Source organism: Leptonychotes weddellii, chromosome 10, assembly GCF_054177405.1.
Source record: "Leptonychotes weddellii isolate Sample4059 chromosome 10, ASM5417740v2, whole genome shotgun sequence".
Taxonomy (NCBI): Eukaryota; Metazoa; Chordata; class Mammalia; order Carnivora; family Phocidae; genus Leptonychotes; species Leptonychotes weddellii.
Genome location: NC_138378.1, coordinates 49,208,783 through 49,235,561, shown reverse-complemented (window position 1 = coordinate 49,235,561; position 26,779 = coordinate 49,208,783). Strand labels below are relative to the sequence as shown.

The 26,779-nt window shown below is 40.8% G+C and overlaps 1 protein-coding gene across 1 annotated transcript in view; it reads left to right on the top strand.

Moving 5' to 3' along the window:
• SLC9A4 (solute carrier family 9 member A4) overlaps positions 1 to 26,475 on the top strand; it is a 52,561-nt gene extending 26,086 nt beyond the window's left edge. Inside the window, exons 7-12 of the mRNA XM_081833333.1 lie at positions 1,042 to 1,112; positions 6,741 to 6,902; positions 12,238 to 12,334; positions 17,166 to 17,297; positions 18,521 to 18,608; positions 26,051 to 26,475. Coding sequence (XP_081689459.1) covers positions 1,042 to 1,112; positions 6,741 to 6,902; positions 12,238 to 12,334; positions 17,166 to 17,297; positions 18,521 to 18,608; positions 26,051 to 26,406 — 906 coding nt within the window. The 3' untranslated portion in view covers positions 26,407 to 26,475. The remainder of the gene's footprint in view (positions 1 to 1,041; positions 1,113 to 6,740; positions 6,903 to 12,237; positions 12,335 to 17,165; positions 17,298 to 18,520; positions 18,609 to 26,050) is intronic.
• Positions 26,476 to 26,779: the final 304 nt, after the last annotated feature.

Genomic DNA, 26,779 nt, shown 5'->3' with positions numbered 1-26,779 from the left:
GGTGGCTCAGTTGGTGAAGCGTCTGCCTTTGGTTCAGGTCACAATCCCAGGGTCCTGGAATCGAGCCCCGTGTCAGGCTCCCTGCTCAACAGGGAGTCTGCTTCTCCCTCTCTCTTTGCCCCTCCCCTGTGCTCATTCTCTCTCAAATAAATAAATAAAATCCTAAAAAAAAAAAAAAGAAGAAGTGCTTTAACCTGACTGAAGATTTTTGTTTCTATCTTTATACCCTCTATGCACTATTTTTAGAAATTAAATAATATACCTAAGACAATAAAACTTAGATACTTTACTCCTGTCTTATTTATTTTTTCTCAAATAAAGTTATAATTATTGGTAGAAAGTACATCAATTAAATGTTTCAGAATTAATTTAGTATTTGTCTATTTTGAAAATATTTTAGAGGTCAGCATAAACTTCAATGATTGCAAGTTTAAATTATGAAGACTAATTCATAAATTTTGAAGAGATTATGCTTTTTTCTGAAATTCCTGTAAATAATTCAGGTGAAGCAAATTTATTTAGTGTAATTGGCTTGGATGGTGAAATGTAATACTGAGACAAAATAATCAGATTAAAAATGAGGCAAATAGGTAAATATTGTTGTTAGTTATTATTATTATTATTTTAGGATATCTGTAGAATTATATTTTCAGAAACTATAAATTGGATACTGGCAATGTTTTTCTTTTGTGCTGAAATTAAAAGTAACAATTAGCTATTACATTCATGTGATTTCAGTAATGAGACATTTTCTAAATCATTCTAGAAAAATATTATTCAAAGCAAATGGCAGGTATCCTTTTTCACTGAAAGTTATGTGCGTTATTAAAGAGCTAGTCAACAGAGTCTGAATCATGAAACTAAGTTGAATTACTATGGAAGGCATTATAAGTTTCAGTTACATGAACAGAGTGATAGAAAAGAGGACATGTTCCAGGAAATTAAAACCTCCTTTGTTTTCCAAAGTGTATTAGCTTTCCTTGTGTGTCTTTTAGAGTTAAAGTTTCACCAGCAATTATTTTCCTGTATTTGGTTTGGCAGCTGATGGATCACTTGAAAGCTGGAATTGAAGATGTATGTGGGCAATGGAGTCACTACCAAGTGAGAGACAAGTAAGGAGGCAGAGGGTTTCGCTGCCTAGGAAGGATATTTGTGGCATGAGGAACCTCAAAATGTTACATTGGAAACTGAGCATAAGACTAGAAAGAATCCAGAGGAATGGGACCAGGGATATAAAGGGCCTGGGAGCCATGGCATAGAAGAGGCAGGTGGAAGACGTGGGAATGCCCAGCCTGTGAATGGAGAGCTCTCAGGTGGAGGGGCCATAGATTTGGGCTAGGTTGTGTCAGAGAGAACTAGTGCAATTTTCAGACTGAAATTAGAGCAGTCAGACCTAAGTTTAAAACAAGGACAGGTTTCCCAATGAAGAGAGAAGCTCAACCATGGAATGACTGGCTTCGTAAGGCTACAGAGGGAGTTTGGTGAATCATCAGGGATCCTGGGGAAGACAGTCCTCCATTGGGGAGGGCGGATGCAGTGGAAGACCTTCAAGGGTCCTTTCTACATGATTCTATAAAAATGCCAAAGTCTCCCTTCTCCACCACATCTCACATTTCAGAACACATTCTCTTCCTGAATTTTAGTCTACAGCATATTTCTTATGTGGCCCCGAGGAGAGTTGCACTCAAGATAAGGAAGATGAGAGTTTGGGAGTTAAACATAGCAATTTAGCCAATGTAAGAATCAGCAGTAGTTGAGTTAACCAAACAGTAGAAGTTTTCTCTCTAGGGCTTGACAACATATTGATGTTGGTGATGCCAAGAGAAACTAGATCTTAAAAAGTCTAGTTGATGAAAGGGGTAGTGGCACCTAAATGAGAAACTGAGAGCTTTTGGGTGGGCTTTTTAAATTTTATTTTGAATAATCTATTTTTAAATTTTAATTCCAGTTAACATGCAGTGTTATACTAGTTTCAGGTGTACAATATAGTGAGTGATTCGACACTGTCATACAACACCTGGTGCTCATCACAACAACTGCCCTCCTTGATCTCCATCACGTATTTCCCCCATCCTCCCACCCACTTCCCCTCTGGGAACCACCAGTTTGTTCTCTATAGTTAAGAGTCTGTTTCTTGGTTTGTCTCTCTCTTTTTCTCTTTTTTTTTTCTGTTTTTCTTTTGTTTGGTTTCTTAATTCCACATGTGAGTGAAATCATATGATATCTGTCTTTCTCTGACTTATGTCACTTAGGATTATACTCTCTAGCTCCATCCATGTTGTTACAAATGGCAAGATTTCCTTCTTTTTGATGGCTGAGTAATATTCTATTTTATATATCACATCTTCTTTATCCATTCATCAATCGATGGATGCTTGGGCTGCTTCCATAGTTTGGCTATTGTAAATAATGCTGCTTTAAACATAAGGATGCATGTATCCCTTTGAATTAGTGTTTTTTTGTATTCTGGCAGTAAATACCCAGTAGTACATTTCCTGGATTGTAAGGTAGTATTATTTTTAACTTTTTAAGGAACCTTCATACTGTTTTCCACAGTGGCTACACCAATTTGCATTTTGAGTGGGCTCTTTTTTTTTTTTTTTTTTTAAGATTTTATTTATTTATTTGACAGAGAGAGACACAGCGAGAGAGGGAACACAAGCAGGGGGGAGAGGGAGAGGGAGAAGCAGGCTTCCTGCCAAGCAGGGAGCCCGATGTGGGGCTCGATCCCAGGACCCTGGGATCATGACCTGAGCCGAAGGCAGACGCTTAACGACTGAGCCACCCAGGCGCCCTGAGTGGGCTCTTTTTTATGAAGTAAAAAGAAGGACAGTCCTCATTGTGTTAAAATAGAACTTAATTTATGTAAATATCTACCAATCTAGAACCTAGGTTATGGATTTTTTTTTTTTTTAAAGATTTTATTTATTTATTCATGAGAGACAGAGAGAGAGAGAGGCAGAGGGAGAAGCAGGCTCCCAAGGAGCAGGGAGCCCGATGCGGGACTCGATCCCAGGACCCTGGGATCATGACCTTAGCCGAAGGCAGACGCTTAACCATCTGAGCCACCCAGGCACCCTAGGTTATGGATTTTTTAAGTCTAAATCCTATAGTTCACCCAGTGAAAAATCATTTAATATTATTCCATTTAGCCAAATTTATACCAAATTTTCCAGACACTAAGGCAGATATCAAGAGCAGTAAGACACAATCATTGCATTCCAGGTCCTCACAATATAGTAGACAAGGTCCTGGGGGAAAGAAGAGAGAAAGAGCCTGAATGAATAATGATGATCCATATAAGAAATCCTAGAGCAGAGGTAAATACATGGAACTATAATAGTACAGAAATGGGAGTACATTTTGAAAATAAATGAGGAGTTCACCAGGCAAAGAAGAATGGAAAACATGCTGAGCAGCAGCAGTAACAGCAGGATATTTCAAAATGAAAAGGCAAGAAAGAGCACAGCATGGTTTGGACACAGAGAGAAGGACGTGGTTGGAAGGAAGAGGTTGGAAAGACAGAGATATGCTTCTATGGCACAGGGCTAAGGAACTCTATACAGCCATTAATGCTATAAAATTCTATTTGACATTGAATACTCAAATCAGAAGACTTTTAAATAGGAGACTAGTGGAAACAGTTGACAAAACCAAAAGACAACCTATAGAATGGGAGAAGATATTTGCAAATGTCTTATCAGATAAAAGGTTAATATCCAAGATCTATAAAGAACTTATCAAACTCAACACTCAGAAAACAAATAACCGGGGCGCCTGGGTGGCTTAGTCATTAAGCGTCTGCCTTAGGCTCAGGTCATGGTCCTGGGGTCCTGGGATCGAGCCCCGCATTGGGCTCCCTGCTCTGCGGGGAGCCTGTTTCTCCCTCTCCCACTCCTCCTGCTTGTGTTCCCTCTCTCTTGTCTCTCTCTGTCAAATAAATAAATAAAATCTTAAAAAAAAAAAAAAAAGAAAAGAAAAGAAATAGCCCAGTCAAGAAATGGGCAGAAGACATGAACAGACATTTCTCCAAAGAAGACAAAGAAATGGCCAACAGACACATGAAAAAATGCTCAACATCACTTGGCCATCAGGTAAATACAAATCAAAACCCCAATGAGTTACCACCTCACACCAGTCAGATGGCTAAAATTAACAAGTCAGGAAACAACAAATGTTGGCGAGGATGCAGAGAAAGGGGAACCCTCTTACACTGTTGGTGGGAATGCAAGCTGGAGCAGCCACTATGGAAAACAGTACGGAGGTTCCTTAAAAAGTTAAAAATAGAGCTACCCTATGACCCAGCAATTACACTACTAGGTATTTACCCAAAGGATACAAACAATGTGATCTGAAGGGGCACCTGCACCTCAAGGTTTATAGCAGCAATGTCCACAATAGCCAAACTATGGAAAGAGCCCAGATGTCCATTGGCAGATGGAAAGATAAAGAAGATGTGGTATATATACACAATGGAATATTAGTCAGCCTTCAAAAAGGATGAAATCTTACCATTTACAATGACATGGATGGAACTGGAGGGTATTATGCTAAGCGAAATAAGTTAATCAGAGGAGGACAACTGTCGTATGGTTTCCCTCATATGTGGAATTTAAGAAACAAAACATAGGATCATAGGGGAAGGGAGGGGAAAAATAAAATAAGACAAAATCAGAGAGGGAGATAAACCATAAGAGACTCTTAATCATAGAAAACAAACTGAGGATTGTGGGAGGGGAGGTGGGTCAGGGGATGGGGTAACCGGGTGATGGGCATTAAGGAGGGCCCATAATGTAATGAGCACTGAGTGTTATATGCAATTGATGAATAACTGAACTCTACATCTGAAACTATTGGTACACTATGATAATTAATTGAATTCAAATAAAATAAGATATATTTAAAAAAAAGAAAAAAAGAAATAAACAAATAGGAGAGTAGCATGACCATACTTGGCTTTTGGAAAGCAAACAACACCATTTGTTGTTGGATATGGAAGCTGAATTTGAGACAGATACTGTGGGGTGCGAGACCTGTAAGGGATATCCACATGGACATAAGAATTTCATCCTGTAAACATAAAATAAGCCTCAGATACTATGCTAGCTTTTTCATATATTCTATCGTACATGATCTCCTGAATCTCCTGTGTTAGCACTATTTTTCTCATTTTGAAGATGAATAAACCAGCTCCAGGGTATCAAGTAGCCTACAGCAGAAACTGGACTGAATTCAGGTCTGGCTTTAGAGCCTCTTCTGTTTCCAATGAACCACAGAGCTTTCAGAATCATAGGGATGAGGAACTAGCAGAAGGGGCACTGGCCTATTTCTGAGGCAGACATGGGGACTGGCCAGGGGTATAGGGAGAAGAGGGTGAGGAAAGAGACAATAAGAGTGACTCTCAGATTTCCAGATAGCAAGTCTAGGGGGATAACAATGCCAAGGTGCAATGTATAGACTATAGAAGAATGTCCAGTTAAATAATACCAGGGTATGGAGAGGGGAAGCTAAGTGAGGACAGGACTCTGAGAAGCTTCCATTCCTCTGGGGCAGGTAAGGAAGAGGAAGAGATTTGGAAAGAAGCCTTTAGGGAGGCTGGAAGGGATGCAGGTGTAGATCAGGATGGGGCGGGCTCAGAGGAAATGACCCGGTGGCACATCGGGAGGAGCCAGGTGGCACGTAGGGCACCCACCAGCGTTGAACAGTAAAGGTCAAGGTGAGCTCAATGTAAAGAGTGTCAGAGAAGTCCTGATGCGTGGGGAGCAATGCAGGGGACTGAGGAACAAACAGGAACAGCAGCCTCTCTTGAAGAAAGGCAGAAAACAAGAAGGCTGAGGGGTGGACCCATCTGGAGCAAGAGCAGGCCAGGCATGAGCCAAACACGGATCCTAAGGAATCACAGCCTGCTGACCCCAGAGGAGACTTGACTGATAAAGCATCCTTCTGCCTCACAGACCAGGAGACCAATCACCAGATAATAAGGCAGCAGCCCTGGGAGTTCTTTCCCCTCCAGAAAATAAAGCAGGCACACAAATTACTCTTTGAATGTAAAATGATTGGAAGTGTTGAAAATTCCTACTCCAAACAAATGGCTGGCTCTGAAGGCTCCATATGCCAACATGCCGCTCAGCCTAATGGGCCAGCCAGAGGTTTGTTATAATAGTCAGCGGCCATCAGCACCTAGCCTATTCAGCTTCTCCATCATTCAGACTGTCAGGATATATGGGTTCTCCCCCTAACCCCTCCTTCATTGTCAGGAATCAAAATGATCTGCAGCATAATGGGCGAAACTACCGTAACTACTGGGCCATTTAAATTTATTGGGTTCCGGTTGAATAGGCCAGTATTACTGTAAGTGCCACTGCCGCTGTTAGGAGCTATTAGAATGGAACATTTGTTCAAAAGCCTCAACCCCTCATTTCTTCTCTTACAATTGGAGCTGAGCTGGGCTGGGCCTCCCCCGCTCCCCACTTATGCGTCCTTTCTGCCCTGATTGCAGCTTGGCCCTCCCTTTTGTCTAGTTGATTTTCAATGTATTCAGGCCAGTAGGCTATTCTTTCTTTATTAAAATATATATGTAAGTCCTATGATTTTTTTTTAAATGTGTTCCAAGACTGAATTCTCAGCACCATCCTGGTGTTCAGAACAAAGTGAGGTAGTAGTTTGTTTTAAGAAAAATACATACTTCCATAACACGTACAGAGATTAAAGATGTCCAAAATGCTGGTTTTCGTTTTTAGGTTTAAGAAGTTTGATCACAGATATTTACGGAAAATCCTAATCCGAAAGAACCGGCCCAAATCCAGCATTGTCTCCTTGTACAAGAAGCTGGAAATGAAACAAGCTATTGAGATGGTAGAAACTGGGATCCTCAGTTCCACAGCCTTTCCTGTACCCCACCAGTAAGTCCCATATGCTCTTTGATCTGGACTTTCCGTGTCAGAATTCCTAGGGGCACTAACTCATCGTTTCATTTAGAGATAATGCTAGGAGTGAAGGGGCAGAAATTTGAAGGAGGAATCACGAGAAAAGGATGACCTAAGTCTTGGCCATTTGTATTTTGGCCCACGCTCACCTCGTTTCTGAACATTATCTAGCAAAAGTTGCATGCTATAGTTGTATGACACCTTTCCTTGGGAAGGAAGGGAAAGTGAATTTATAGAATGATGGCATGGTTTACAAGACTTTCTCTTTTTGATTAATTTCTACCCTTCAACCCCGGTTCATTTGATTTCGCTAATCGTACACTAATAATAATATACATTTCTCCAGTAAGGCATTTATTTCTCTTCTCTCTTGTATGAGGAGGAGAGACCCGGTCAGCATCTTGTGATGCTAGCTGGGATTAGGAGTTGAGTGGTGGTAACACGTGTCGTGGTTGGTGGGCTAGTTAAATTTACCTAGGTAACACCTAGGTAAATTTACCCCCCCACCAAGGATGTCCAGGTTTCTTTCATGAAGCAGTTTATGAGGGACCCCTGGGTGGCTCAATCAGTTAAGTGTCTGCCTTCAGCTCAGGTCGTGATCCCAGGGTCCTGGGATTGAGTCCCGCATCTGGCTCCTTGCTCGGCGGGGAGCCTGCTTCTCCCTCTGCCTCTGACCCTCCCCCCTTCTTGTGCACACTCTCTCTCTCTCTCTCTCTGACAAATTAAAAAAATATCTAAAAAAAAAAGAAGCAATTTATGAATTGAGAAAATTACTCACAACATATTTAGGGTAAGGAACACCTCCATCCTGTCATCTTCTGTAGGTAGACATTGATCATGAGCTTCAATTGTGTCTTCAGTTTGAAAAGCAGGTTGAGATAAGAGCTAAGAACAGATAGCAATAAAATTGTCACTAATACCTGAGTGTTACCTCGCATCCCTTACTTGCTAATGAATCAGAAACACCCTTTCCTTTCTTCCGAGGCCTGAGAAAAATCTCAAGTAGGGTCCCTGAGGGCATCTCAGTGTAAACAGAGACTTTCTGCCTTAGTTCTCAGTGAAACTGTTTCTGTGGTTTGCTTGTTTGTTTCGGTACTGCCCATCGTGTGGCTTGCTTTAAGGAAACTTCTGATGCGAAAATGGCAATGTGCTAACAAATATTTATTGGTAATGCCATGAGGAGCCATATTAGAGCCTAAGGCAGAAGAAAAAATCAGTATTATCGATCCTGTCTTTATTTAAAACGTGGATATTCTATTCATCGTGGATTGTTTTCTTTTTTGCACTGACCTTTGTTTTCTAAAATACTGCATTTGCATCCTACTTAACTTGACTGAGCTTTTTTGGCATCATCTTGGGCCCAACCCTGTTCCGTGGACACTTATTATGTGCCAGGGACGTCAAACAGACACAGTCCCTGGCCTCATGGCGCTCATACCCTAGCACGGTCATGGCATTAATAAAAAAATTTCTCACAAACATACGATCGTAAAGTCTAGGGAGCTAGGAGAGTATAAGAAGTGCCCCTCTGGTCCCCAGGCATTTGACCTGCTCACTGGGTGCATGGGAGTTAATGCCCTGCAGGAGGGCTGGATAGGTTCAGGCACTTTAGACCATCAGGAACTTCCTGAATGCATTTGCTTACTAGTTCTGTGAGCTCTGGGTCTAAGAATGTAGGGGTGCTTATCTCAGATGAGAATCAGTCTGTCATGTGCTAAAACATATTTGCAATCTCTGTATTACCTTGCATTGGTCGTAAGCAGCGGCCCCAGTCTCTAACCTCAAGGCAGTTTTCAAGCCAGCTTTATTTGGAGGGAGCCTTTCTGTTGAGTTCATTAGTTTTTAGACATTGATTCAAGATTAGTAAGAGAGGCTTCGAGGTTAGTAACTCTTTTTTTCCTCTAACAGCCCAAACCAGTTAGTTAACTGGGCTAGGAGAGGAGATTCTTTTACCTGATATTTAATACAAGTTTAACAGTACTTAGATTGCATTCATTTGATCTCATCAGAAATCTGTACGACATCAAGCAAAAAGGAATTCCTCTCCCAAGATCAAAGCAGCTAATTTCTTCAAAACAAACCTTTATACAATAATAGGAAAAAGAAGTGTGTACTCAGCTCGCTTTTTATTATTCTGTATGAGATGATAACAATAAAATGCACATACATTTTTTTCTTTAGAAGTTTAAGCAATTGTTCTACAAGAGGGTTAGCTTTCCAAACTCTGTGAAGTTCAGGAGAACACTACCACCAGAAGTTGTCGATAGCACAGTGCAGATGGTGATTCTATGGAATGCCCTTATTTTTGTAGACATTATGTTATTTGACCCTCAAAACAACCCTAGGGAATAGATAGAGTGTGTACTTGGATTATTATTTTAAATAAGAGGCACCTCGTTTTACCAGTGAGTAGTAAGCTTTTAGAAATACCAGACGATAAAGGCTCCAATGATTAAAAGTGTCAAACCCTTAAAAAATATTTGGTTACTATTAAAGAGGTATTGAAGTATGTAGTTAGAGGCATAACAGACTACCACTATATAACTTCAAAGCGTCATCCTTAAAAGCTCCCAAATAATTTTAACATGTCATAAAAAAAAAAAAAGCGCAAATTATTGTAGTTTAAGAATTTTTTAATTGATCACACATTGGCAGGTAGAGGCTTACATTTATGCATTCTTACACCGAAGATTCTGGAATGAAGAGTCTGGTGCCATTTTCACTTCCACGATGGAACATTGTGTTGTGCGGAGCCAGGCCCTCTCCTGCGCCACTCTTCACTCATCCTAGATATTGGTCATCTTGGTGACCTCTCTAAAAAGACACAACGAACCCACACACAGAGAAGAGCAGTTGGGTCCCATTGGTTAATCAGTGGGCGCATTCTTCATTTGCCTTAGCATACATTTCTCATGGATTTTGTGTGTAAAGCTATCACAAGAGAATGGGTTCTTTCAAACAAACCAGGGTATAATATTTGATCTTTTAGGAATTCATATCATGGCATGAATAGAACATCTACTACTAGATTTCATATTTATATTGTTGTGTTTAGAACTGAAGCGTCTTTTTACATTATTATAGCATCTGATTAAAAAAAGTTAAGAGAAATGTGAACTTTTATTTAAATACATTTGGATTCAGATTTTCCCAGTTTGATTTTCATAGTCATGAAATTACCACAGAGCTTTTATTTGAGGTGACAGAAATTTCCTTTATGGATATTGAATGGATGTTCCAGCGACAAGCGTCTCTCAGCTTACAGTTTTATTTTTTTTACCTAGAGATTATTAACATTCAGTTTTTCTAAGGATTGTATCTTTCCTGTGCTCACAATATGATCATTTCAGGGATGATTTTGCTAATGAAGTGGCATGTAGAAAACTCCAGGTATCACCTTGCCTAAATTAACAATTCCTCTTGTATAATTTCATAGCTGTCGCTTCTCAATGTGGATCAGTGCGAGATAGTGCCTTTGGGATCCCTGTATTACACATCCAGCCAACAGCCTGAATGGACATTAATTAAGTCTAGTCTTTCCCAAAGTGGCCAGTTACAAACTGGGAAGAGTGCCAAGTTAGACCTACTGCTATCTTGAGTTTAACTTTACCATTATCTTATGGTTTTTTCCTATTTGGTTGTGAATATCATTATGAACATAGGAAATGTAACTTTTTGATTAGCTGTTGTTTCTGCTCAGCAAGAGATTGCTTCCACCATAATAAAGGAATGTGTTCAGATTGTGGGAATGTGTAGGTGTATCTCAATCAGAATAAATTTTATTTCAAGGACTTTTAAATAGTGAGGTTGAAAAGCCCTGATAATAATGTTTAGATCACCAGGGGTGGTAACTGAATATCAATAGTGTTGACATTTGCAGCTCTGAGATATGGAAACTCTGATTTCAAGGATTTTGTAGAAAGGACATTAGTCAGCCTACAGGTAGGATTGCTAAATGAATTCTGGCATACTGTGATCCCCCGTATCCAAGTCCTTAAAAATATTTTAACAATTGTACTTACAAATGTACAAAAAGTACTCACAAAATGTCCTTGCTATGTATGGCTACGTTGCTACTAATGTTTGGGAAAAATACTTAAAAAGTGGCCTGTGTTGAAACCAATAGCTACTGATGCCTGTGATCAATTATCCTAAGACCTTTGCAAGCAGATAGGCGCATCTTTGTGCCTTTGTGCCTTGAGAAGAGCTCCAGCGAGGAAAGAAGAAATCAACACTCTGTAAGGTTTTATACCAAGATATTAAAGGAGGTGAGAGTATTGAAAGATGCATTTAATTTTCTTTAGTTCTCTCTTTTTTGTTCTTACTTCCTACAGTGAACATATATTATTCATACAATGAAACCTTTTCTAGAAATTCCTGCCACTAGATTGAAATGATTGAAATCAAATATATTTGTCACATGAGAATTCTGCACATAGCAATGTCATGACTTTGAAATCCTCAGAAGACAATGGTGCATTGACTGATAACCTGGACATGACTTGATTTTTAAACCCATTTGGGGGCGCAGCGGGTGGGGGAGGAGGGGGAGGGCTCATGGTGAAGGAAGCCTTGGGGAGCTGGTCATGCGGAGGCAGGGAGCAGTCAACTGCTTCTAGAATCTCACAGAGTGCCCAGTGTCTCAGAGCTGGGTTGGCTTTCAGAATAGAAATAGTCTAAATGTCCTCATAAAATATGATTCTAGTTTCTTACCATTTTTCTTTAACCAACGATAAAATCCCTAAAGGGACAATTCCAAGGTAAAGGTACTCACAGAATTTTAATACTCCCTTAGATCAGTGCTATTCAAAATGTGGTGTGCAAATGGTGTTGTCCATGAGCTGTTTGTCACCTGTCGCAGTGGGATGAGTGCAGACCTAACCACGAGTCAGTCTTGCTTAGTAATCTTATTTCCATTTAATCTAACAGTAAAACGTTTGGTTCTAATTTTATAGTATCTTTTTAAAAATTTATTTTCTAGCAATTGATTTGTATTGTATTTTACCAACGTGTCTGCTCATAACAAATATGGGGGGAAAAATAACTGGTTTGTAACCACCTTAAACCCCTTTTTAAAAATGAGTTAGAATAATTCCCACATAAAAGCTATAGGCAAGGAAACCATATTTTCAAAATGTGAAGTCAAGACACATGTACTGACATTTCACAGGAACTTACTAAAACAGTAGAAAAAATTATGTTAAAACATGTGTTCTGGAACTTAGAACTCCCACATGTATATTGATACTTTTGTGGCACTCTTGCCAGGATGTAAGAATAATGCTTGGCTTCCCTCCAATGATGTTTCCAGGGCCCAGAGGATACACAGAACCAAAAGACTTTCCCTGGAAGACGTGGAGTCCATGAGGAACATTCTGACACACAACATGTACCAAGTTCGACAAAGGGTGTGTATAAGCCATCTGACTTGTCCCATTGCCTGGCCTTGGAACCAGTCATTCAGGAATCCGTTCTTGTTCACATTATCTCCTCTAAAGTAGCTTTCTGGCTAAACCATTTATTTCTGCTTGATTTGGAGAACAAAAAGTTAATTGTTACCTTTCTGCTAAAAAAAAAAAAAAAAAAAATTGGCACAGGCGGTGTAAAAAGGAATGCAGATCCAATTGCTGGCCCTAGGGGTCAGGCTGCCCTAGCCCTGCAGCCTGGTACTTTCAGAACCAATAGGTCTCCCTCTCCCTCCAAAGATGAACAAGTGGTGGAGCTCATTCACCGCACCACAGAAAAAGATGGCACCAGGACACCAATGATAGGCTCAATCTGATTGACTGTAATAGAGCTTAGAAAGTTGAGATGGTTATTGAAATGCTGAAAGCCTATATTAGAGGAGACATATTAGGCATATTATTTTTTAATTTTGGAAAAAGGTATGGAGTCTATACTACCACTTGGGAACTGGTGGAAAGTGAGTAGTAAGAACCTTCCTGGGGGCGGTGGTGAGTCTTTCTGAAATTTTGATGTAGTCAAATGACATTTAAGCTTGTGAAATCTGAATAGGAGTTTTCTTTTTTCAGTTTGAGGATTCAGTTGAACATGCCAATGCTTGAGTATGATATGGCTCTAAGTAAATTCATTGTGAGGGCCTTGGTTTTTGTGACTATGTTATAGATCACGGTCTTGATGGGGCCAAAAAATCCATCAGGTCTACTTGCTTTCAAGTAGAAGATGCTGAGGTTACGAGAGTTGTTTATCTGACCTGTTGAAGGTCACACAAAAAAATCCAAGTTAAGAACCCAGGTCTTCCAACTGCCTACCCAGTGCTCTTTCCATGACTCCAGCCTTATGCGATCCAGTTAAAGTGAATGTTCTCTGGCTTCCTGTTTTGGAAAGGTCAGTGATTAAGGGGTATGTGTCAGCAAAAGGCTCTGCACCTGCTGAAGGAATATAGGTCAGCATCAATCATAGCAAGCTTAGAGTAAATTCAAGAGCTTTCAAATCATTCCAAGTGAAACTGTTTCAGTAAGACTATCACATTCTGATAAATAGTTAGATAAATTGTTAAAAGCTTCCTGGTTTGAAGAATGTCGGCTTGCTTCTTGGGGGCCAGAGCTCAAAGGCAGCCTGAAAGTCAGCCTTTTCCCCATGTGGACAAAGGTTGAATTTAAGGAAATGTCCAGAAGTGGAGATGAAGATCCTGGGATTCCAACTCAGTCTAAAATGAGGTTAACTACCCATTCTCTCTTTCTTTCCTTCCATTCAGGTTCCCAGATGGCCACATTTCGTCTTTCATAAGGGTGTCTATTCCATCTGTCCTCCAGATTTCTCCCTTCTAAGCTATATTAACATCTACCTTTCTTACTGCCCCCAAATAAGCAGACGGGTCATGGAAGGTCACATGGGGAGAACATAAATAATAAGCAGAAGGGAGTTTTCAAGCCCCTGAGATGGCTTTTACCTCCACTTTTTGTTACTTTGACGGAGTGAGCCTCACCAGTCCTTCCCTTCCTGTCTCCTTTCTCATCCCACCTTTTACATGGGTCATGTGACTCCCCTTTGCCCCGTGGTCCTCTTGCCCTCTTGAAAGAAAAACTGCTCTAGAGTTGCAATGCAGGACAACTGTCTCCTTGGTTCTAGTGAGTGATCTATAGTTTTGAGGACTGTCACAAAAGGTGACATCTGTGGTCTCTAGCCTGGGTGATAGTCACTGGACCTCACACAGTGTGGGGCTGATGGCTGGGGCATTTCTCACAGTCTCATCTCAGAAGAGTCAGGAGTCATTTCAGGGCAAGGGTGAGATGAGTGCCGGGTTTGACTGGGGGATCCTGATTCATAGTTGATCTAAAACTGAGCTGGTCCTGCCCGATCTGTTGCTCCTGGGAGGGCTCTGGCCACTCCTGTTTGAAGCCATTCCCATCAGCATGTCCAGTATCAGATTGTCATTGCTGGGCAAGTTGAAGAACTAGCCTCCAGAGGTTCCCAGTGGGACAGCCCTCTGGGATGCAGAAGCTCTTTGCAACACACTGGGGATGGAGATGGAGAAACACTCTCTTTAATTGTACAAGGGAAGAAACTGACCTCCGCTCAGGCTCTAAGGATAAGTCAGAGATTATTGATGGGCAGCCCCCTGGGGAGGCCCAAATGATCAGGTCACACGCAGAATTCAAAGGAGTAAAACAGTTTATTCAATTTCAGTTCTCTTCAGCAGATTTTTAATGCACATCTAGAGCTTTGTCCCATAGAGCTCAAGTTCTAGGGGCAAATACAGTCTTTCAGCAATCACCAGTTCCTTCATCAAAGGACTGGACTGAAAGAAACAGAAGGAAGAAAATTGCATATATATATGCATAGGACCTACTATGCTCCCTGCAGATAGGCAAGGATAATTACATGGGTGATGTGATATGAGGTGAAATAGAACAAAAAATGTCCAAATGTTCCTTAAAGTACAGCCCTCAAGTCAAGGTATAGGAAATTCCTACCAGCAACATATACACATACGTGTATATATATGTACAGACACACATACATACATGTGTGTATATAAACATACATGCACACTGACGTCACTTTTGCATGAATTTAATGTTGATGAAAAATTGTAAACGTTTGTCTTGGTAGTCTAATACTTAATTTAAAAATGTTTTCTGTGACAGTGTCACATGTCATTCTTTAATATCTCCATGTATACAGTGCACTGAAGTTGAGGTCCATCATTAGTGATGGTGGATAAGAATCCCTATTTCAAACATATTTCAAAAATTTAATTTTTTGCCAGAGTTTTTTTTATCAGATTGGTTAATTTGTCAAGAGTGGCTGGGGGCACCTGGGTGGCTCAGTTGGTTAAGCGACTGCCTTCGGCTCAGGTCATGATCCTGGAGTCCCGGGATCGAGTCCCGCATCGGGCTCCCTGCTCGGCGGGGAGTCTGCTTCTCCCTCTGACCCTCCCCCCTCTCATGTACTCGCTCTCTCTCATTCTCTCTCTCTCAAATAAATAAAATCTTAAAAAAAAAAAAAAAAAGAGTGGCTGGTAAAGATATCCTATCAGGAGATGGTGAAAGTTGGCTTTGCAAATTCCTCATTGTTCCCTTGGCCTCCAACCCGTACCTTCTTTATGGAACTTCTTTTAGACAATTGTCTGTTTTGTGAGGACTAGTTAGCTAACAGATAGTGAAAGCCACAAGTCTACTTAACTGGCTGTATATATGCTAAAACACAAGCAATAAACTAAAACCAGTGAACCCGTGAAGACACTGTTGTCAACGCCTCCTTGTTACAAACACCCTCTTCTGTTCTGGTGGGGAACTGGACCATCTTCTATATCGACCAAGCAAGGGTCTGTTATAAATCTCCATATTAAGTACAAAGAAAGCTTAATTTCTTTTTTATTTTTTATAAAAACGAATAGAAACATAGGTATTAGTATTTTTTCCTTACACTGGAGATCATCTTGTGGCATCTCTTAAAGTGTGTGCACCCCACTTAAGGGACCCTTGATCTGGAGGATGGAGTCTCTTCTCTTGGCAGGTTGTCCCTAGGATTTTCCCCCACTCCCGCCCGTGTCTCATTTCTTACCATACTTTGAATAAAGTACTAAATTCTTCTGTGGTAAACAAATGTCCAGGTCTGCTCCAGTAGGTCCTCTTATCTCCCATCACATTTTTCCAGAGCTGTGTCTTATCTCATGTGTTCCCTCTTCGTGAAGGGAACATCTACTCATCTTTCAAGACTCAGCCCAGTTCAATGTACCTTTCCCACCCAAGACTGGATCAGTGCCCTTTGCCTAAACTCTACAAGTCCCTGCAGACCCCAATATCTTATCACTTCCTAAGCACATAACAGTATATGCTTGTTTGATGACCCAAATAGGCCATGAGCCTTTTGAAGACCGTTCTTCAAATTTATCCATTTTTTAAAACTCCTGCACCTACCATGGCACCTGACACATAGAGTTTTTGCTATTTTGTTTTGAATTTGAAATCCTTAATACAATATCCATTAACCAGTCCTGAATCTGGTATCCAGTGGGACCAGTATATTCACTGCTGCACAGGGAAAAGTAGGGAGAAAGGAGTTTCCAATTAAGCACTTTATGAACATTTGAGGACCAAGCTTTGTCTTTGGTTCAAGACAGGTTATCACTGGCCTGGTAAGAATAAGGAAGAAAATTTTTTATAAAGATAATTGATTCAGTTTGAAGGACAGCTCTTTAATCAGCAATTATGCACTTCCTACATTTTGGTTAAAAAAAAAAACAAAAAAAACACCCTCTTCCTTTTTGAACTGATAACGGTGATAGTAATCGGTTGATTTTTTTGAATGTAGCTTTAACTGGCAAAATGTAAAAATAGCAACCTTAATGAAATTCCCAAAGTAGTTTTGACGTTTTCCTGACCCATTAGACCCAAACTTTCAGTAACCACTCTCCAAGCATAAAAAACATGACCCGGGAAAGCGTGTGGGTATGGGGCAGCCAAAGTCCATGGGTATCTCAGGGCAGGACCACTGCAAGGATACAAAAGAGACAATGCAGGGGGACAGCAGGGCGGGGCAAGCCAGAAGGCACAGGCTCCAAACCCCAGCTCTGTCCTGGTAGGGTGGCCTCGGTCACAGGTCTTTCTTCTCAGGGGCCACCGCTTGCTCCTTTGTAATTGAGGCAAATGCTTAGGTGGCCTCTCCGGTGTCTTTTCTCTAGTAGTCTTAGTATGTGATATTTCCATGGCCCCCAAAGCCATGGTTGTATGGTGATATCCTTACGTATTTGACATTCTATTCTTTCCGCAGACCCTGTCCTACAACAAATACAACCTCAAACCCCAAACAAGCGAGAAGCAGGCTAAAGAGATTCTGATCCGCCGCCAAAATACCTTAAGGGAGAGCATGAGGAAAGGCCACAGCCTGCCGTGGGGAAAGCCGGTATGGTGGGGTCTGTAGATGCACCCGGGAGCTGGGACAGTCCCTTGCACGGGGCCTCCTCGGGTGACTGCCAGTGGTAGTTACACAAAACCAGCACCTTGTTGCCAGAGTAAACCAAAGCAAGAGGGTGCAGGACACGAGACAACTTCCCTCTGGGTCTGGAGCCTTAGGGTCCCTGGTTAGGATGCGCCTCCAGGATCCAGTCAGCGACGGGAACACACTCCCTGGGCTGTGAGTCTAGACCAGGTGCCATGGTGGCCAGGTACTGACCACTCCAGGGGAGCCTCCATGGACTGGGGCGCTGGGCTCTAGAAGCTTCCTTCTCTCCCAGGAAGATCTAGGGAAGGATCTGTTTTGCCCAGACTCTGGGGTCTCATCTTCATATTACCCACCGTGCATCTGAACTATTCTATTTGAGGCCATATTGTACCAATCTCACTGGAACTTCTGGACGAAGGTTACGTCTAGAGTAGATTCTAATTTCTACCCTAGTCTCAGTGGCTAAAATGTAATGCTAATGAGGAGGACAGTAGTAACAGCAACTAACAGCCTGAGCAGAGGGTTAAGTGACCTTGTTCAAACGTTTTAGTTTCACAATTTATCATTTTCAAAATAAAATCAAACTAAGTGTTCAACCTGTGATCTTGTAGGAATGCTTACCTTAAGCACACATCTGACGGGCCAACATTAAGAGGTACCTGTAAACCTACTAACGATATCGTGACATAGCACTCATATTGTGTTTGCAAAGCATACAAGTGCTTTCCAGTGTTTTAGTTTATCCTCAGACTCTTTCTGTGAACAATGTAACACAGGCATTTTATCCCCTTTCTCCAGACAGTCAAACTCCGACACAAAAAGTCTAATTGGCTTATCCCACTTAATCATAATTATTCCAATGAATAGAATACAGATCTCCTGACCATGGACTAAATACTCTTTATTTTTTCCTAAAACAGTATATCCCAATAATCCATAATTCTGTTTTTCTTACGAAAAAACAAATGGCTTCCAAAATAAAGTCAAGTGAGGGGTTCATAATGGTCTGTTTTATCATGACAGGGAAAGGAAACACATATTGAAGGCTGAAGCATTCTGCTGTCTCTAAACCAGTCACAGGAGTACAAGGGAGCCAGTGTGGGCCTGTATCTCCCACTGTGTCCCATGGGAGGCTCTGAATCGCAGCCTCACCTCTGCTTTTCCTTTCTGTTTGCTATCCACAGGCCGGTACCAAAAATATCCGCTACCTCTCCTTTCCCTATGGCCATCCTCAGCCTGCAAGAAGAGATCCGAGGGTTGCTGATTTCACAGGTAACCTGCCTGCCTGGCTGTTCTTCTTTTCTTGTAAAGGGTCAGATGGCAAATATTCTGGAGCTCGTGGGCCAAGAGGCAAAATCAAGAATATTATGTAGGTACTTACATGACAAGAAAAAGAGTAAACAACTTTTTTATTAATCTAAATCAGCGCTTGATTTACAGACACTGAAATTTGAATTCCATGTCATTTTTACCTGTCATAAAATATTCTTCTTTTGATTTTTTTTTTCAGCCCCTTAAAAAGGTGGCAACTATTCTTAGCTCACAAGCCATACAAAAAGAGGCAACAGGCCGGATATAGCCCGGGGGGGATAATTTGCTGATGTAAAATGGGTACTTTTTAAAAATATTTGAAAATTTTAACTCAAATTGAATGTCTGAAATATTTAAAAATTAGCAGGATTCCCCCAAATTGGTAAATTTTACTAAAATAATTTCATCAAATTTACTGATTAACTGTTTCCCTCTTAATATCGAATTCTTAAGTAGAATTCTTAGAATTATTAAAACTGCCTATTCTAATAAAAGCCATTATTATTTTTAAAATGTATATATAAAATGATTTTCTATTAGCAAAGGTGATATGTAATATATAATATGCCATATTATCTATTTTAATTTTCCCAAATTTTTAAGACTTAAAAACACATTGGAAATTCAAATAAGCTAAACCTATAGGATTTTAGAATTATATCTTTGAAGAGTGAATATAGTTATTCTTCAAAATGGAACTTTATTTTCTTCTGATTTAAAAACATGCTTGATATAAAACCAAAATCAATCAGTAGAAAAAAGCATAAAATAAGAAAGTTAAAAGCACTTGAAACCCCAACACCAGGAAATAATCACTATAGAACATTTTGGTAAGCATTCTTCTATAATTCTCTCTGCACCATCCTGATCCCTACCCTATCTGTACCTGACAGAAGAAAGAAAGAAAGAAAGAAACAAACAAACAGCATCATGTTATCCACAAAATCATTGTATCATCATTGTTTTGGAATTTTAATAAATTGCCTAGTTCTCTCAACCATGTACTGTGGACATATTTCCATTCAATTGATATAAACTAAATAATCATTTTTATGAGTAAATAATAGTCAATTATATAAAATAATCCTAGCTTAGTTAACTAAATCCTTATTAACAAATATTAAGGTATTTTGCCTTTATATGTAATATGAGCAATGATATATAATAAGCACCTCAGATCACTTGTGATTGTTTTTTGCACAAATAATCAATTATTCCCTTAGTACATTTTCTTGGAAGCAAAATTTGGGGGTCAAAAACTACACATATTTAAATTTACCCTCACACCCACAGTCTGTGAGAAAGGTCATTGCCAAACACTTCTTTTTTTTTTTTTTTAAGATTTTATTTATTTATTTGACAGAGAGAGACACAGGGAGAGAGGGAACACAAGCAGGGGGAGTGGGAGAGGGAGAAGCAGGCCACCCGCAGAGCAGGGAGCCCCATGTGGGGCTCGATCCCAGGACCCTGGGATCATGACCTGAGCCGAAGGCAGACATTTAACGACTGAGCCACCCAGGCGCCCCCATTGCCAAACACTTTACCATCACTCAGACTTTTGAGTGACCTCTGATGTGATAGGATAAAATTTACATACCATATTAATTTTCATCTGAGTCTGATTTTTAGTAAGGTTGAACGTCTTTTCATATTTTTTAGAAGCAACTGTATTTCTTCTTGGGAAGTTTCTGTTTCTGCCTTTGGCCATTTTTTTCTATTCCGTTGTTTGTTTTCTTAAAATGAATTGGAAGAACACTGTATGACAAGGATAGCATCCATTGTCTCATGTTTGTTGCCAATGGTTTCTCTTCCAGTTTCACATTTATCTTTTAGTTTTTAGATATACTCGCCATTCAGAAATTTTTATTCTGATTAATCAAATCTGCTCCATCTTCCACAGAAATATTAGAAAACCATTTACCCAATGTTTTTAAACTTTACTAGTTTAATGATTCCATTTAAATTTCAACCCTTTGAGATTTATCTTTGTGTAGATTAAGACAGAGCCACGCTTCAGATTGTTTTCCAATGGCTGTGCACCTGTCCCAACCTCATCTTTTCCTCCAGGATAAGATGCTATCTTTGCTGTGCTAAAGTCATTTACTCTGAGAGAGTTCTCGGCTCTCAGTTCTGTTTCATTGATCTAACCATTTATTCCCAGAGCACTCTCTTGAAAGCAGTGTCATTTTATGTTATAAAAGAGCTAATCCACAAACAAAAGCAAACAAACAAAACAAAAGAGTGCCATTGTAGGGTGTATAATAAATTAATTTCTAAAAATCTTCCTGGTATAAGTAATTTGCTGCTATTTACATTGTTTGAATGAATAGAAAACATGAAATTCTCACGGTCATTTCTTATGATGGACATACAACATCGCATGCTCCTGTAACAGGGGATCACCACGTAACAATCTTACTTGAGCACAAATGTGCAAATCTTTTTTTTTTTTAAGATTTTATTTATTTATTTGACAGAGAGAGACATAGCGAGAGCAGGAACACAAGCAGAGGGAGTGGGAGAGGGAGAAGCAGGCTTCCCGCAGAGCAGGGAGCCCCATGTGGGACTCCATCCCAGGACCCTGGGATCACGACCTGAGCCGAAGGCAGGCGCTTAACGACTGAGCCACCCAGGCGCCCACAAATGTGCAAATCTTAAATAAAGCATTATTAACAAAATACAGTAGAACATTAAAGAAATACTACACCTTACCAAGTGGGATTTATTCCAGAAGTGGGGGTTGTTTAACATTTGGAAATGTGTTTACAACATTCACGAGATGAATAGGTCAAAGGATCCTATTCTTCGAATAGATGCCCTAAAAGGCATCTCACTCGTATTTTCCATTAAAATAATAAAATCCTGGGGCTCCTGGGTGGCTCAGTTGGTTAAATGTCTGCCTTCAGCTCAGGTCATGATCCCAGGGTCTTGGGATCGAGCCCCACATTGGGCTCTCTGCTCGGCGGGAAGCCTGCTTCTCCCTCTCCCACTCCCCCTGCTTGTGTTCCCTCTCTCGCTATGTCTGTCTCTGTCAAATAAGTAAATAAAATCTTTAAAAAATAAATAAAATAATAAAATAAAATAATAAAATCCTAGGACAATATATTTAGGACTTATATGAAGAAAACATAAAAGCTGACTTCCCCATGCTGTCATTTTCTCTCTGTAAAGAGAATATTGGTACCTCCCACATACAACAGTGTTGCCCCGAGGTGAAGCCAGGCAATGCATACAAAACTCTTAGAACAGTGTCTGGAATCAAGTAAATGAACAGGAAATATTACCCATTATAATTAGTACTACTGAGGAACATCAAAGAAGACTTGATGTGGGTAGATAGAGGTGTTCTTGGAACGAAAGACAACACTTCAGTCTAGGCATGGAATGAAATCTTGGCCCAATGAACATTTTTTTCTTTCAAATGTACACAACTAGTTCAAAATTTTATTAGATGAGCAAAAATGGTGGTTAACCTAGAAATCTGAGAAGGGAAAGTAATGAAGTGGGACTATTTTTTTAATTGTTATTAAGTTTTTTATTTTAATTCCAGTATAGTTAAGATACAGTGTTATATTAGTTTCAAGTGTATGATATAGTGATTCAACAATTCTATACCTTACTCAGTGCTCATCAAGTTAAGTAAGTGTACTCTTGGGTGCCTGGGTGGCTCAGTCAGTTAAGCGTCTGACTTTGGCTCAGGTCTGATCCCAGGGTCCAGGGATCGAGTCCAGCATCAGGCTCCTTGCTCAGTGGGGAGCCTGCTTCTTCCTCTCCCCCTGCTTGTTCTCTCTCTCACTATCTTTCTCTCTCAATTAATAAATAAAATCTTTAAAAACAAAGATAAGTGCACTCTTAATCCCCTTCACTTATTTCACCCCTCCCTCTACCCACTCCCTTCTGGTAACCATCAGTTTGTTCTCTGTAGTTAAGAGTCTCTTTCTTGGTTTGCCTCTCTCTCTTTTTTCCCTTTGCTTGTTTGTTTTGTTTCTTAAATTCCTCATATGAGTGAAACCATATAGTATTTGTTTTTCTCTGACGGACTTATTTCACTTAGTGTAATATTCTCTGGCTCCATCCATGTCATTGCAAATAGCAAGATTTCATTCTTTTTGATGGCTAAATAATATACCTTTGTGTATATATACACCACACCTTCTTTATCCGTTCATCAATCGATGGACACTTGGGCTGCTTCCATAGTTTCGCTATTGTAAATAATGTTGCAGTGAACATAGGGGTGCATATATCCTTTCGGAGTGGGACTTAATTTACTGGTTATCCTTAATAAGTTTTAAAGCATTATAATAATCAGGGTTAGACTGAGATCATTCTCATTGAGTCTCTGGACACAATTATTTGAATCCACATTCTCTCCAAACCTGAAGTCTTTCCGCACCAGGACAAGTGAAGGAGTGGCCAGGGGCCTCTAGGGGAGAAGATGGGGGGAGAGACGGCATCGAGCAGGCAGTCTCTGGCTAACCAGGCTGTGACTTGGAGAGCATTTTCCATTCTCACTGTCCCCTTGCTCTCCAGTGTTGGCACATCCCTTACTCTAGATGTGTGGGGGGCTCCACATTCTCTTCCAAGGCTCTTTTGCATGGAGCCAAGGCTCACTTGGTGTTATAAGTAGAGAGCTCCTTCCTAGACACCGACCTCCTCTGCTCTGAGGCGGCTGACAATCCATGTGGATTGGGGAAGATGAAAGAGGTCTGGAGATGGACACACAAAGATGTGAATGTACTTAATGCCACGGAACTATGCAATAAAATGGTGACAATGAAAAAAAAGGTTAAAATGGTAAATTTTATCAGAATTAAAATAAAACCATGAGGAAAGGGAGGAGGGAGGGTTGCACCCATGGTCTAGGTCTCTAAACAGTGTATATTGTACTAGGTAGTCCAGTGTCACCCCCTGGGTATCAGGCTCTGCCTGGCCCTGTGCAGAAGCACTTCCTGTTTCTCCTTCACCCTGCCCCTGGGTGCCTAAGTCCAGAAGTTAAAGTGGAAGAGAGAAGAATAGATGTTCAGATTTTGCTGCAAGGTCTCCATTGATCTCTCCCTGGAACTGCCTGCCTGGGTGCTGACCTGCAGGACATTGTGCAATTGGGACAGAGCCCAGCCCCCGCTCTTCCTCCTTCCTCTTCCGCTTTCCACTGGCTTCTTCCTCCCCTTTTGGACACATCTACTGATTTAAGTTGCATGGAATCTTGCAAGTTGCCTGCTCAAGCCTCTTCCTAGTGTTTGGAACCTACTTTTCAATAAGCAGAGGTGGTCAGGAAACATCAGTTTTAATCTGTGTGCTGATGCGGAGCATATGCTCAGAAGGAGGGGTTGGAAACTAGGAGGGGGTGGGAGGGTATGGGCCAAAGGACTGCTCTTTGGGGCAGAAGCATCCAGGCCATTGTTTCCTTAGGTAATATTCCAAGCACCAAAGGATCAAGGGGAACTCTTGTTCCAGGCCAGATCATGGAGCACAAATTAAAGGGAAGTAGAGAAAAAATGGACAAATAATCTGAACTAATTTTTTTTTTTTTTTAATTCAAAGCAGTTGATTCCTGTCCCTCACTCCCCACAACTTCCAGGCTACCTTCTGAGGACAATTCAATTACATTTAGAAAAACATTATTAAATAGGTTATTTAAAATTTTTCTGATGACTAAACACATTTTGCCTTCTGCATACCAGTGTGCATATCAGTTCCAGCTGTGGGGTTTTTATTTAGTTTTGTGTTTGGTTTTTTAAGAGGGAATAAAGAGTGGGAGAAAGAATCCTGCTTTTAGATTTAAATATAAAGTTCTTAAAATACTTAAATTCCCAGGAGAATATTTAAAGGGAAAATAAATTTATTTTTTTTAACATATAATGTATTATTTGTTTCAGGGGTACAGGTGTGTGATTCATCAGTCTTACACAATTCACAGTGCTCACCATAGCACACACCCTCCCCAGTGTCCATCACCCAGCCACCCCATCCTTCCCACCCCCCTCCACTCCAGCAACCCTCAGTTTGTTTCCCGAGGTTAAGAGTCTCTTATGGTTTGTCTCCCTCTCTGGTTTTGTCTTGTTTCATTTTTCCCTCCCTTCCCCTATGATCCTCTGTCTTGTTTCTCAAATTCCTCATATCAGCGAGATCATATACTTGTCTTAGGGAAAATAAATTCATAAGGTTAAAACTTGAGGAAATGAGAATAGGTGAGATTTGTGAAAACTACTCATTTGAAGATATGTGCTCAGTGAAGTTGGGAAAAGGCAATGTCCTAGGCATGGATGAGGTCTTTGGAAGGTCATCTGAGAGGGGATGTTACGTAGATACCCAATGGCTTCCCTCTGCTCTTGGCGTAGCCTCCTGACCTGCACATGGCACGTATCAGGGAGCCAGGCATAGTCTGGCAGAGAGCAGATATGCAGCTGGACAGACTCTGCTAAACTGCAGTCCCATCTTCACTGTGATACTGAAAGTCACTTAACCTCTTGAAACCTCAGCCTCTTTACCTATGAAATGGAGATGTTAACTTTACTCATCTCCAAGGCTTGTCGTAAGGCTTAAATGGCATAATAGATGTAAAATAGGTAGCACAGTGACAGGTGCAGAGTGAGTTCTCCATACGTGGACATCCCATCGCTATCATGACTGTTACATGCCAGCAGAAATCTGTTCTCCTCTTACCTGCTTTGGAGGGAGGACATCTAGTCACAGTGGTTTTGCCACACATGGCTCTCTGCTGTAGCCACCCCTGTTTCTCCAAGATTGGCTCTTTCAAGGCCCAAGGGATGAAACTCAAATTTAATGCTTTCTGGTAACCACTGATTAAAAAGCAAACCAACCGGGGTGCCTGCGTGGCTCAGTCAGTTAAGTGTCTGCCTTCTGCTCAGGTCATGATCCCGGGGTCCTGGATCGGGCTTCCTGCTCAGCAGGGAGTCTGCTTGTCCCTCTCTGTCTGCCCTCCCCCCCACCACCACTCGTGCTCTCTCTCTCTCAAATAAATAAATAAAATCTAAAAACAAACAAACAAAAACAAAGAACAACAACCAAAATCCAAACTTCCCATGTTCCTATCACAGTTAGCATGGAACCCTCAGTTAAGCTTTGGTCTTTGACAACACAAAACATCTTTGTGCCTTATGGCCTAATGCCTGTGGCCAGCTCTTCTGATTTTGTAAAAAACACTCCCTTACCTACCTGAAGGAGTCTAGCCTGATACACAGGTTTCGGTGCATTTCTAACACAGCACATATACTTCTATTCTCCGCCCTCCTTGGGGCAGAGAAAGTCAGACAGGCAAATGTAAGATCTGGAACCTCAAGAAGGACGATCTTTCACACTGAGTTCTTGCCATCCAGATATGGAGTCTCCTCTCTGATCGTTAAGTCGTGTTCTTTCCTCCTCTTGTCATATTTCCCTAGGTAATGACAGCAGTGATTCAGAACTCCCGTCCATCATGTTCAAAGCACACCCTCGAACAGGGACACTTCAACAAAGACAGCTGACACAAGAGATAATCCCAGTGAAGAGCTTACCCAGAGGACGGAAGCCATGCCACTTCGGGTATCCAAGAAACACAAACCAAGAAGAGCACGTTGGCGCAGGCAGAAGGGAGGCACTACGGCCCAAACCACTATTCCACGCAGTAGATGAGGAGTTTGAATCTGGAGAGGAGAGTGAGGAGGAGGCCTCAGCAAGTGGGTCCCGATGGTCAGCGGAGCACAGACCCAGCAGGCAACACCACAGGTCCCACAGTCCTTTGCTCCAAAGAAAATAGTTTCATCATCCACACGATTGTCTCCATGTATTTCAAGAGTCCATTTTCTTATTGTTGTGGAAGAAGGAGCCTATTTCTCAGAAGCTATTAGACATGCATCTATTAGAGGAAGGGAGATTTTTTTTGGAGAACACTTGGAACAAATTTGCAGGCTCTGCTACATTCTTGGTTGGTGTACTCTGTAGATGAATTCCCTGTGAGTGATTAATGTTAATCATTGCAGGAATTATTACTAAAATTCCTAAGAGTGTGTGATCCATGAAATTTATTGAGATACAAGCATGATTGGTCAGTGATTCACCTTGACTATCTGCTTGTGCAGCTTATAATCAAGTTAGAACTGGGAAGGGCCTGGGAAATCATCTGGCCCAAT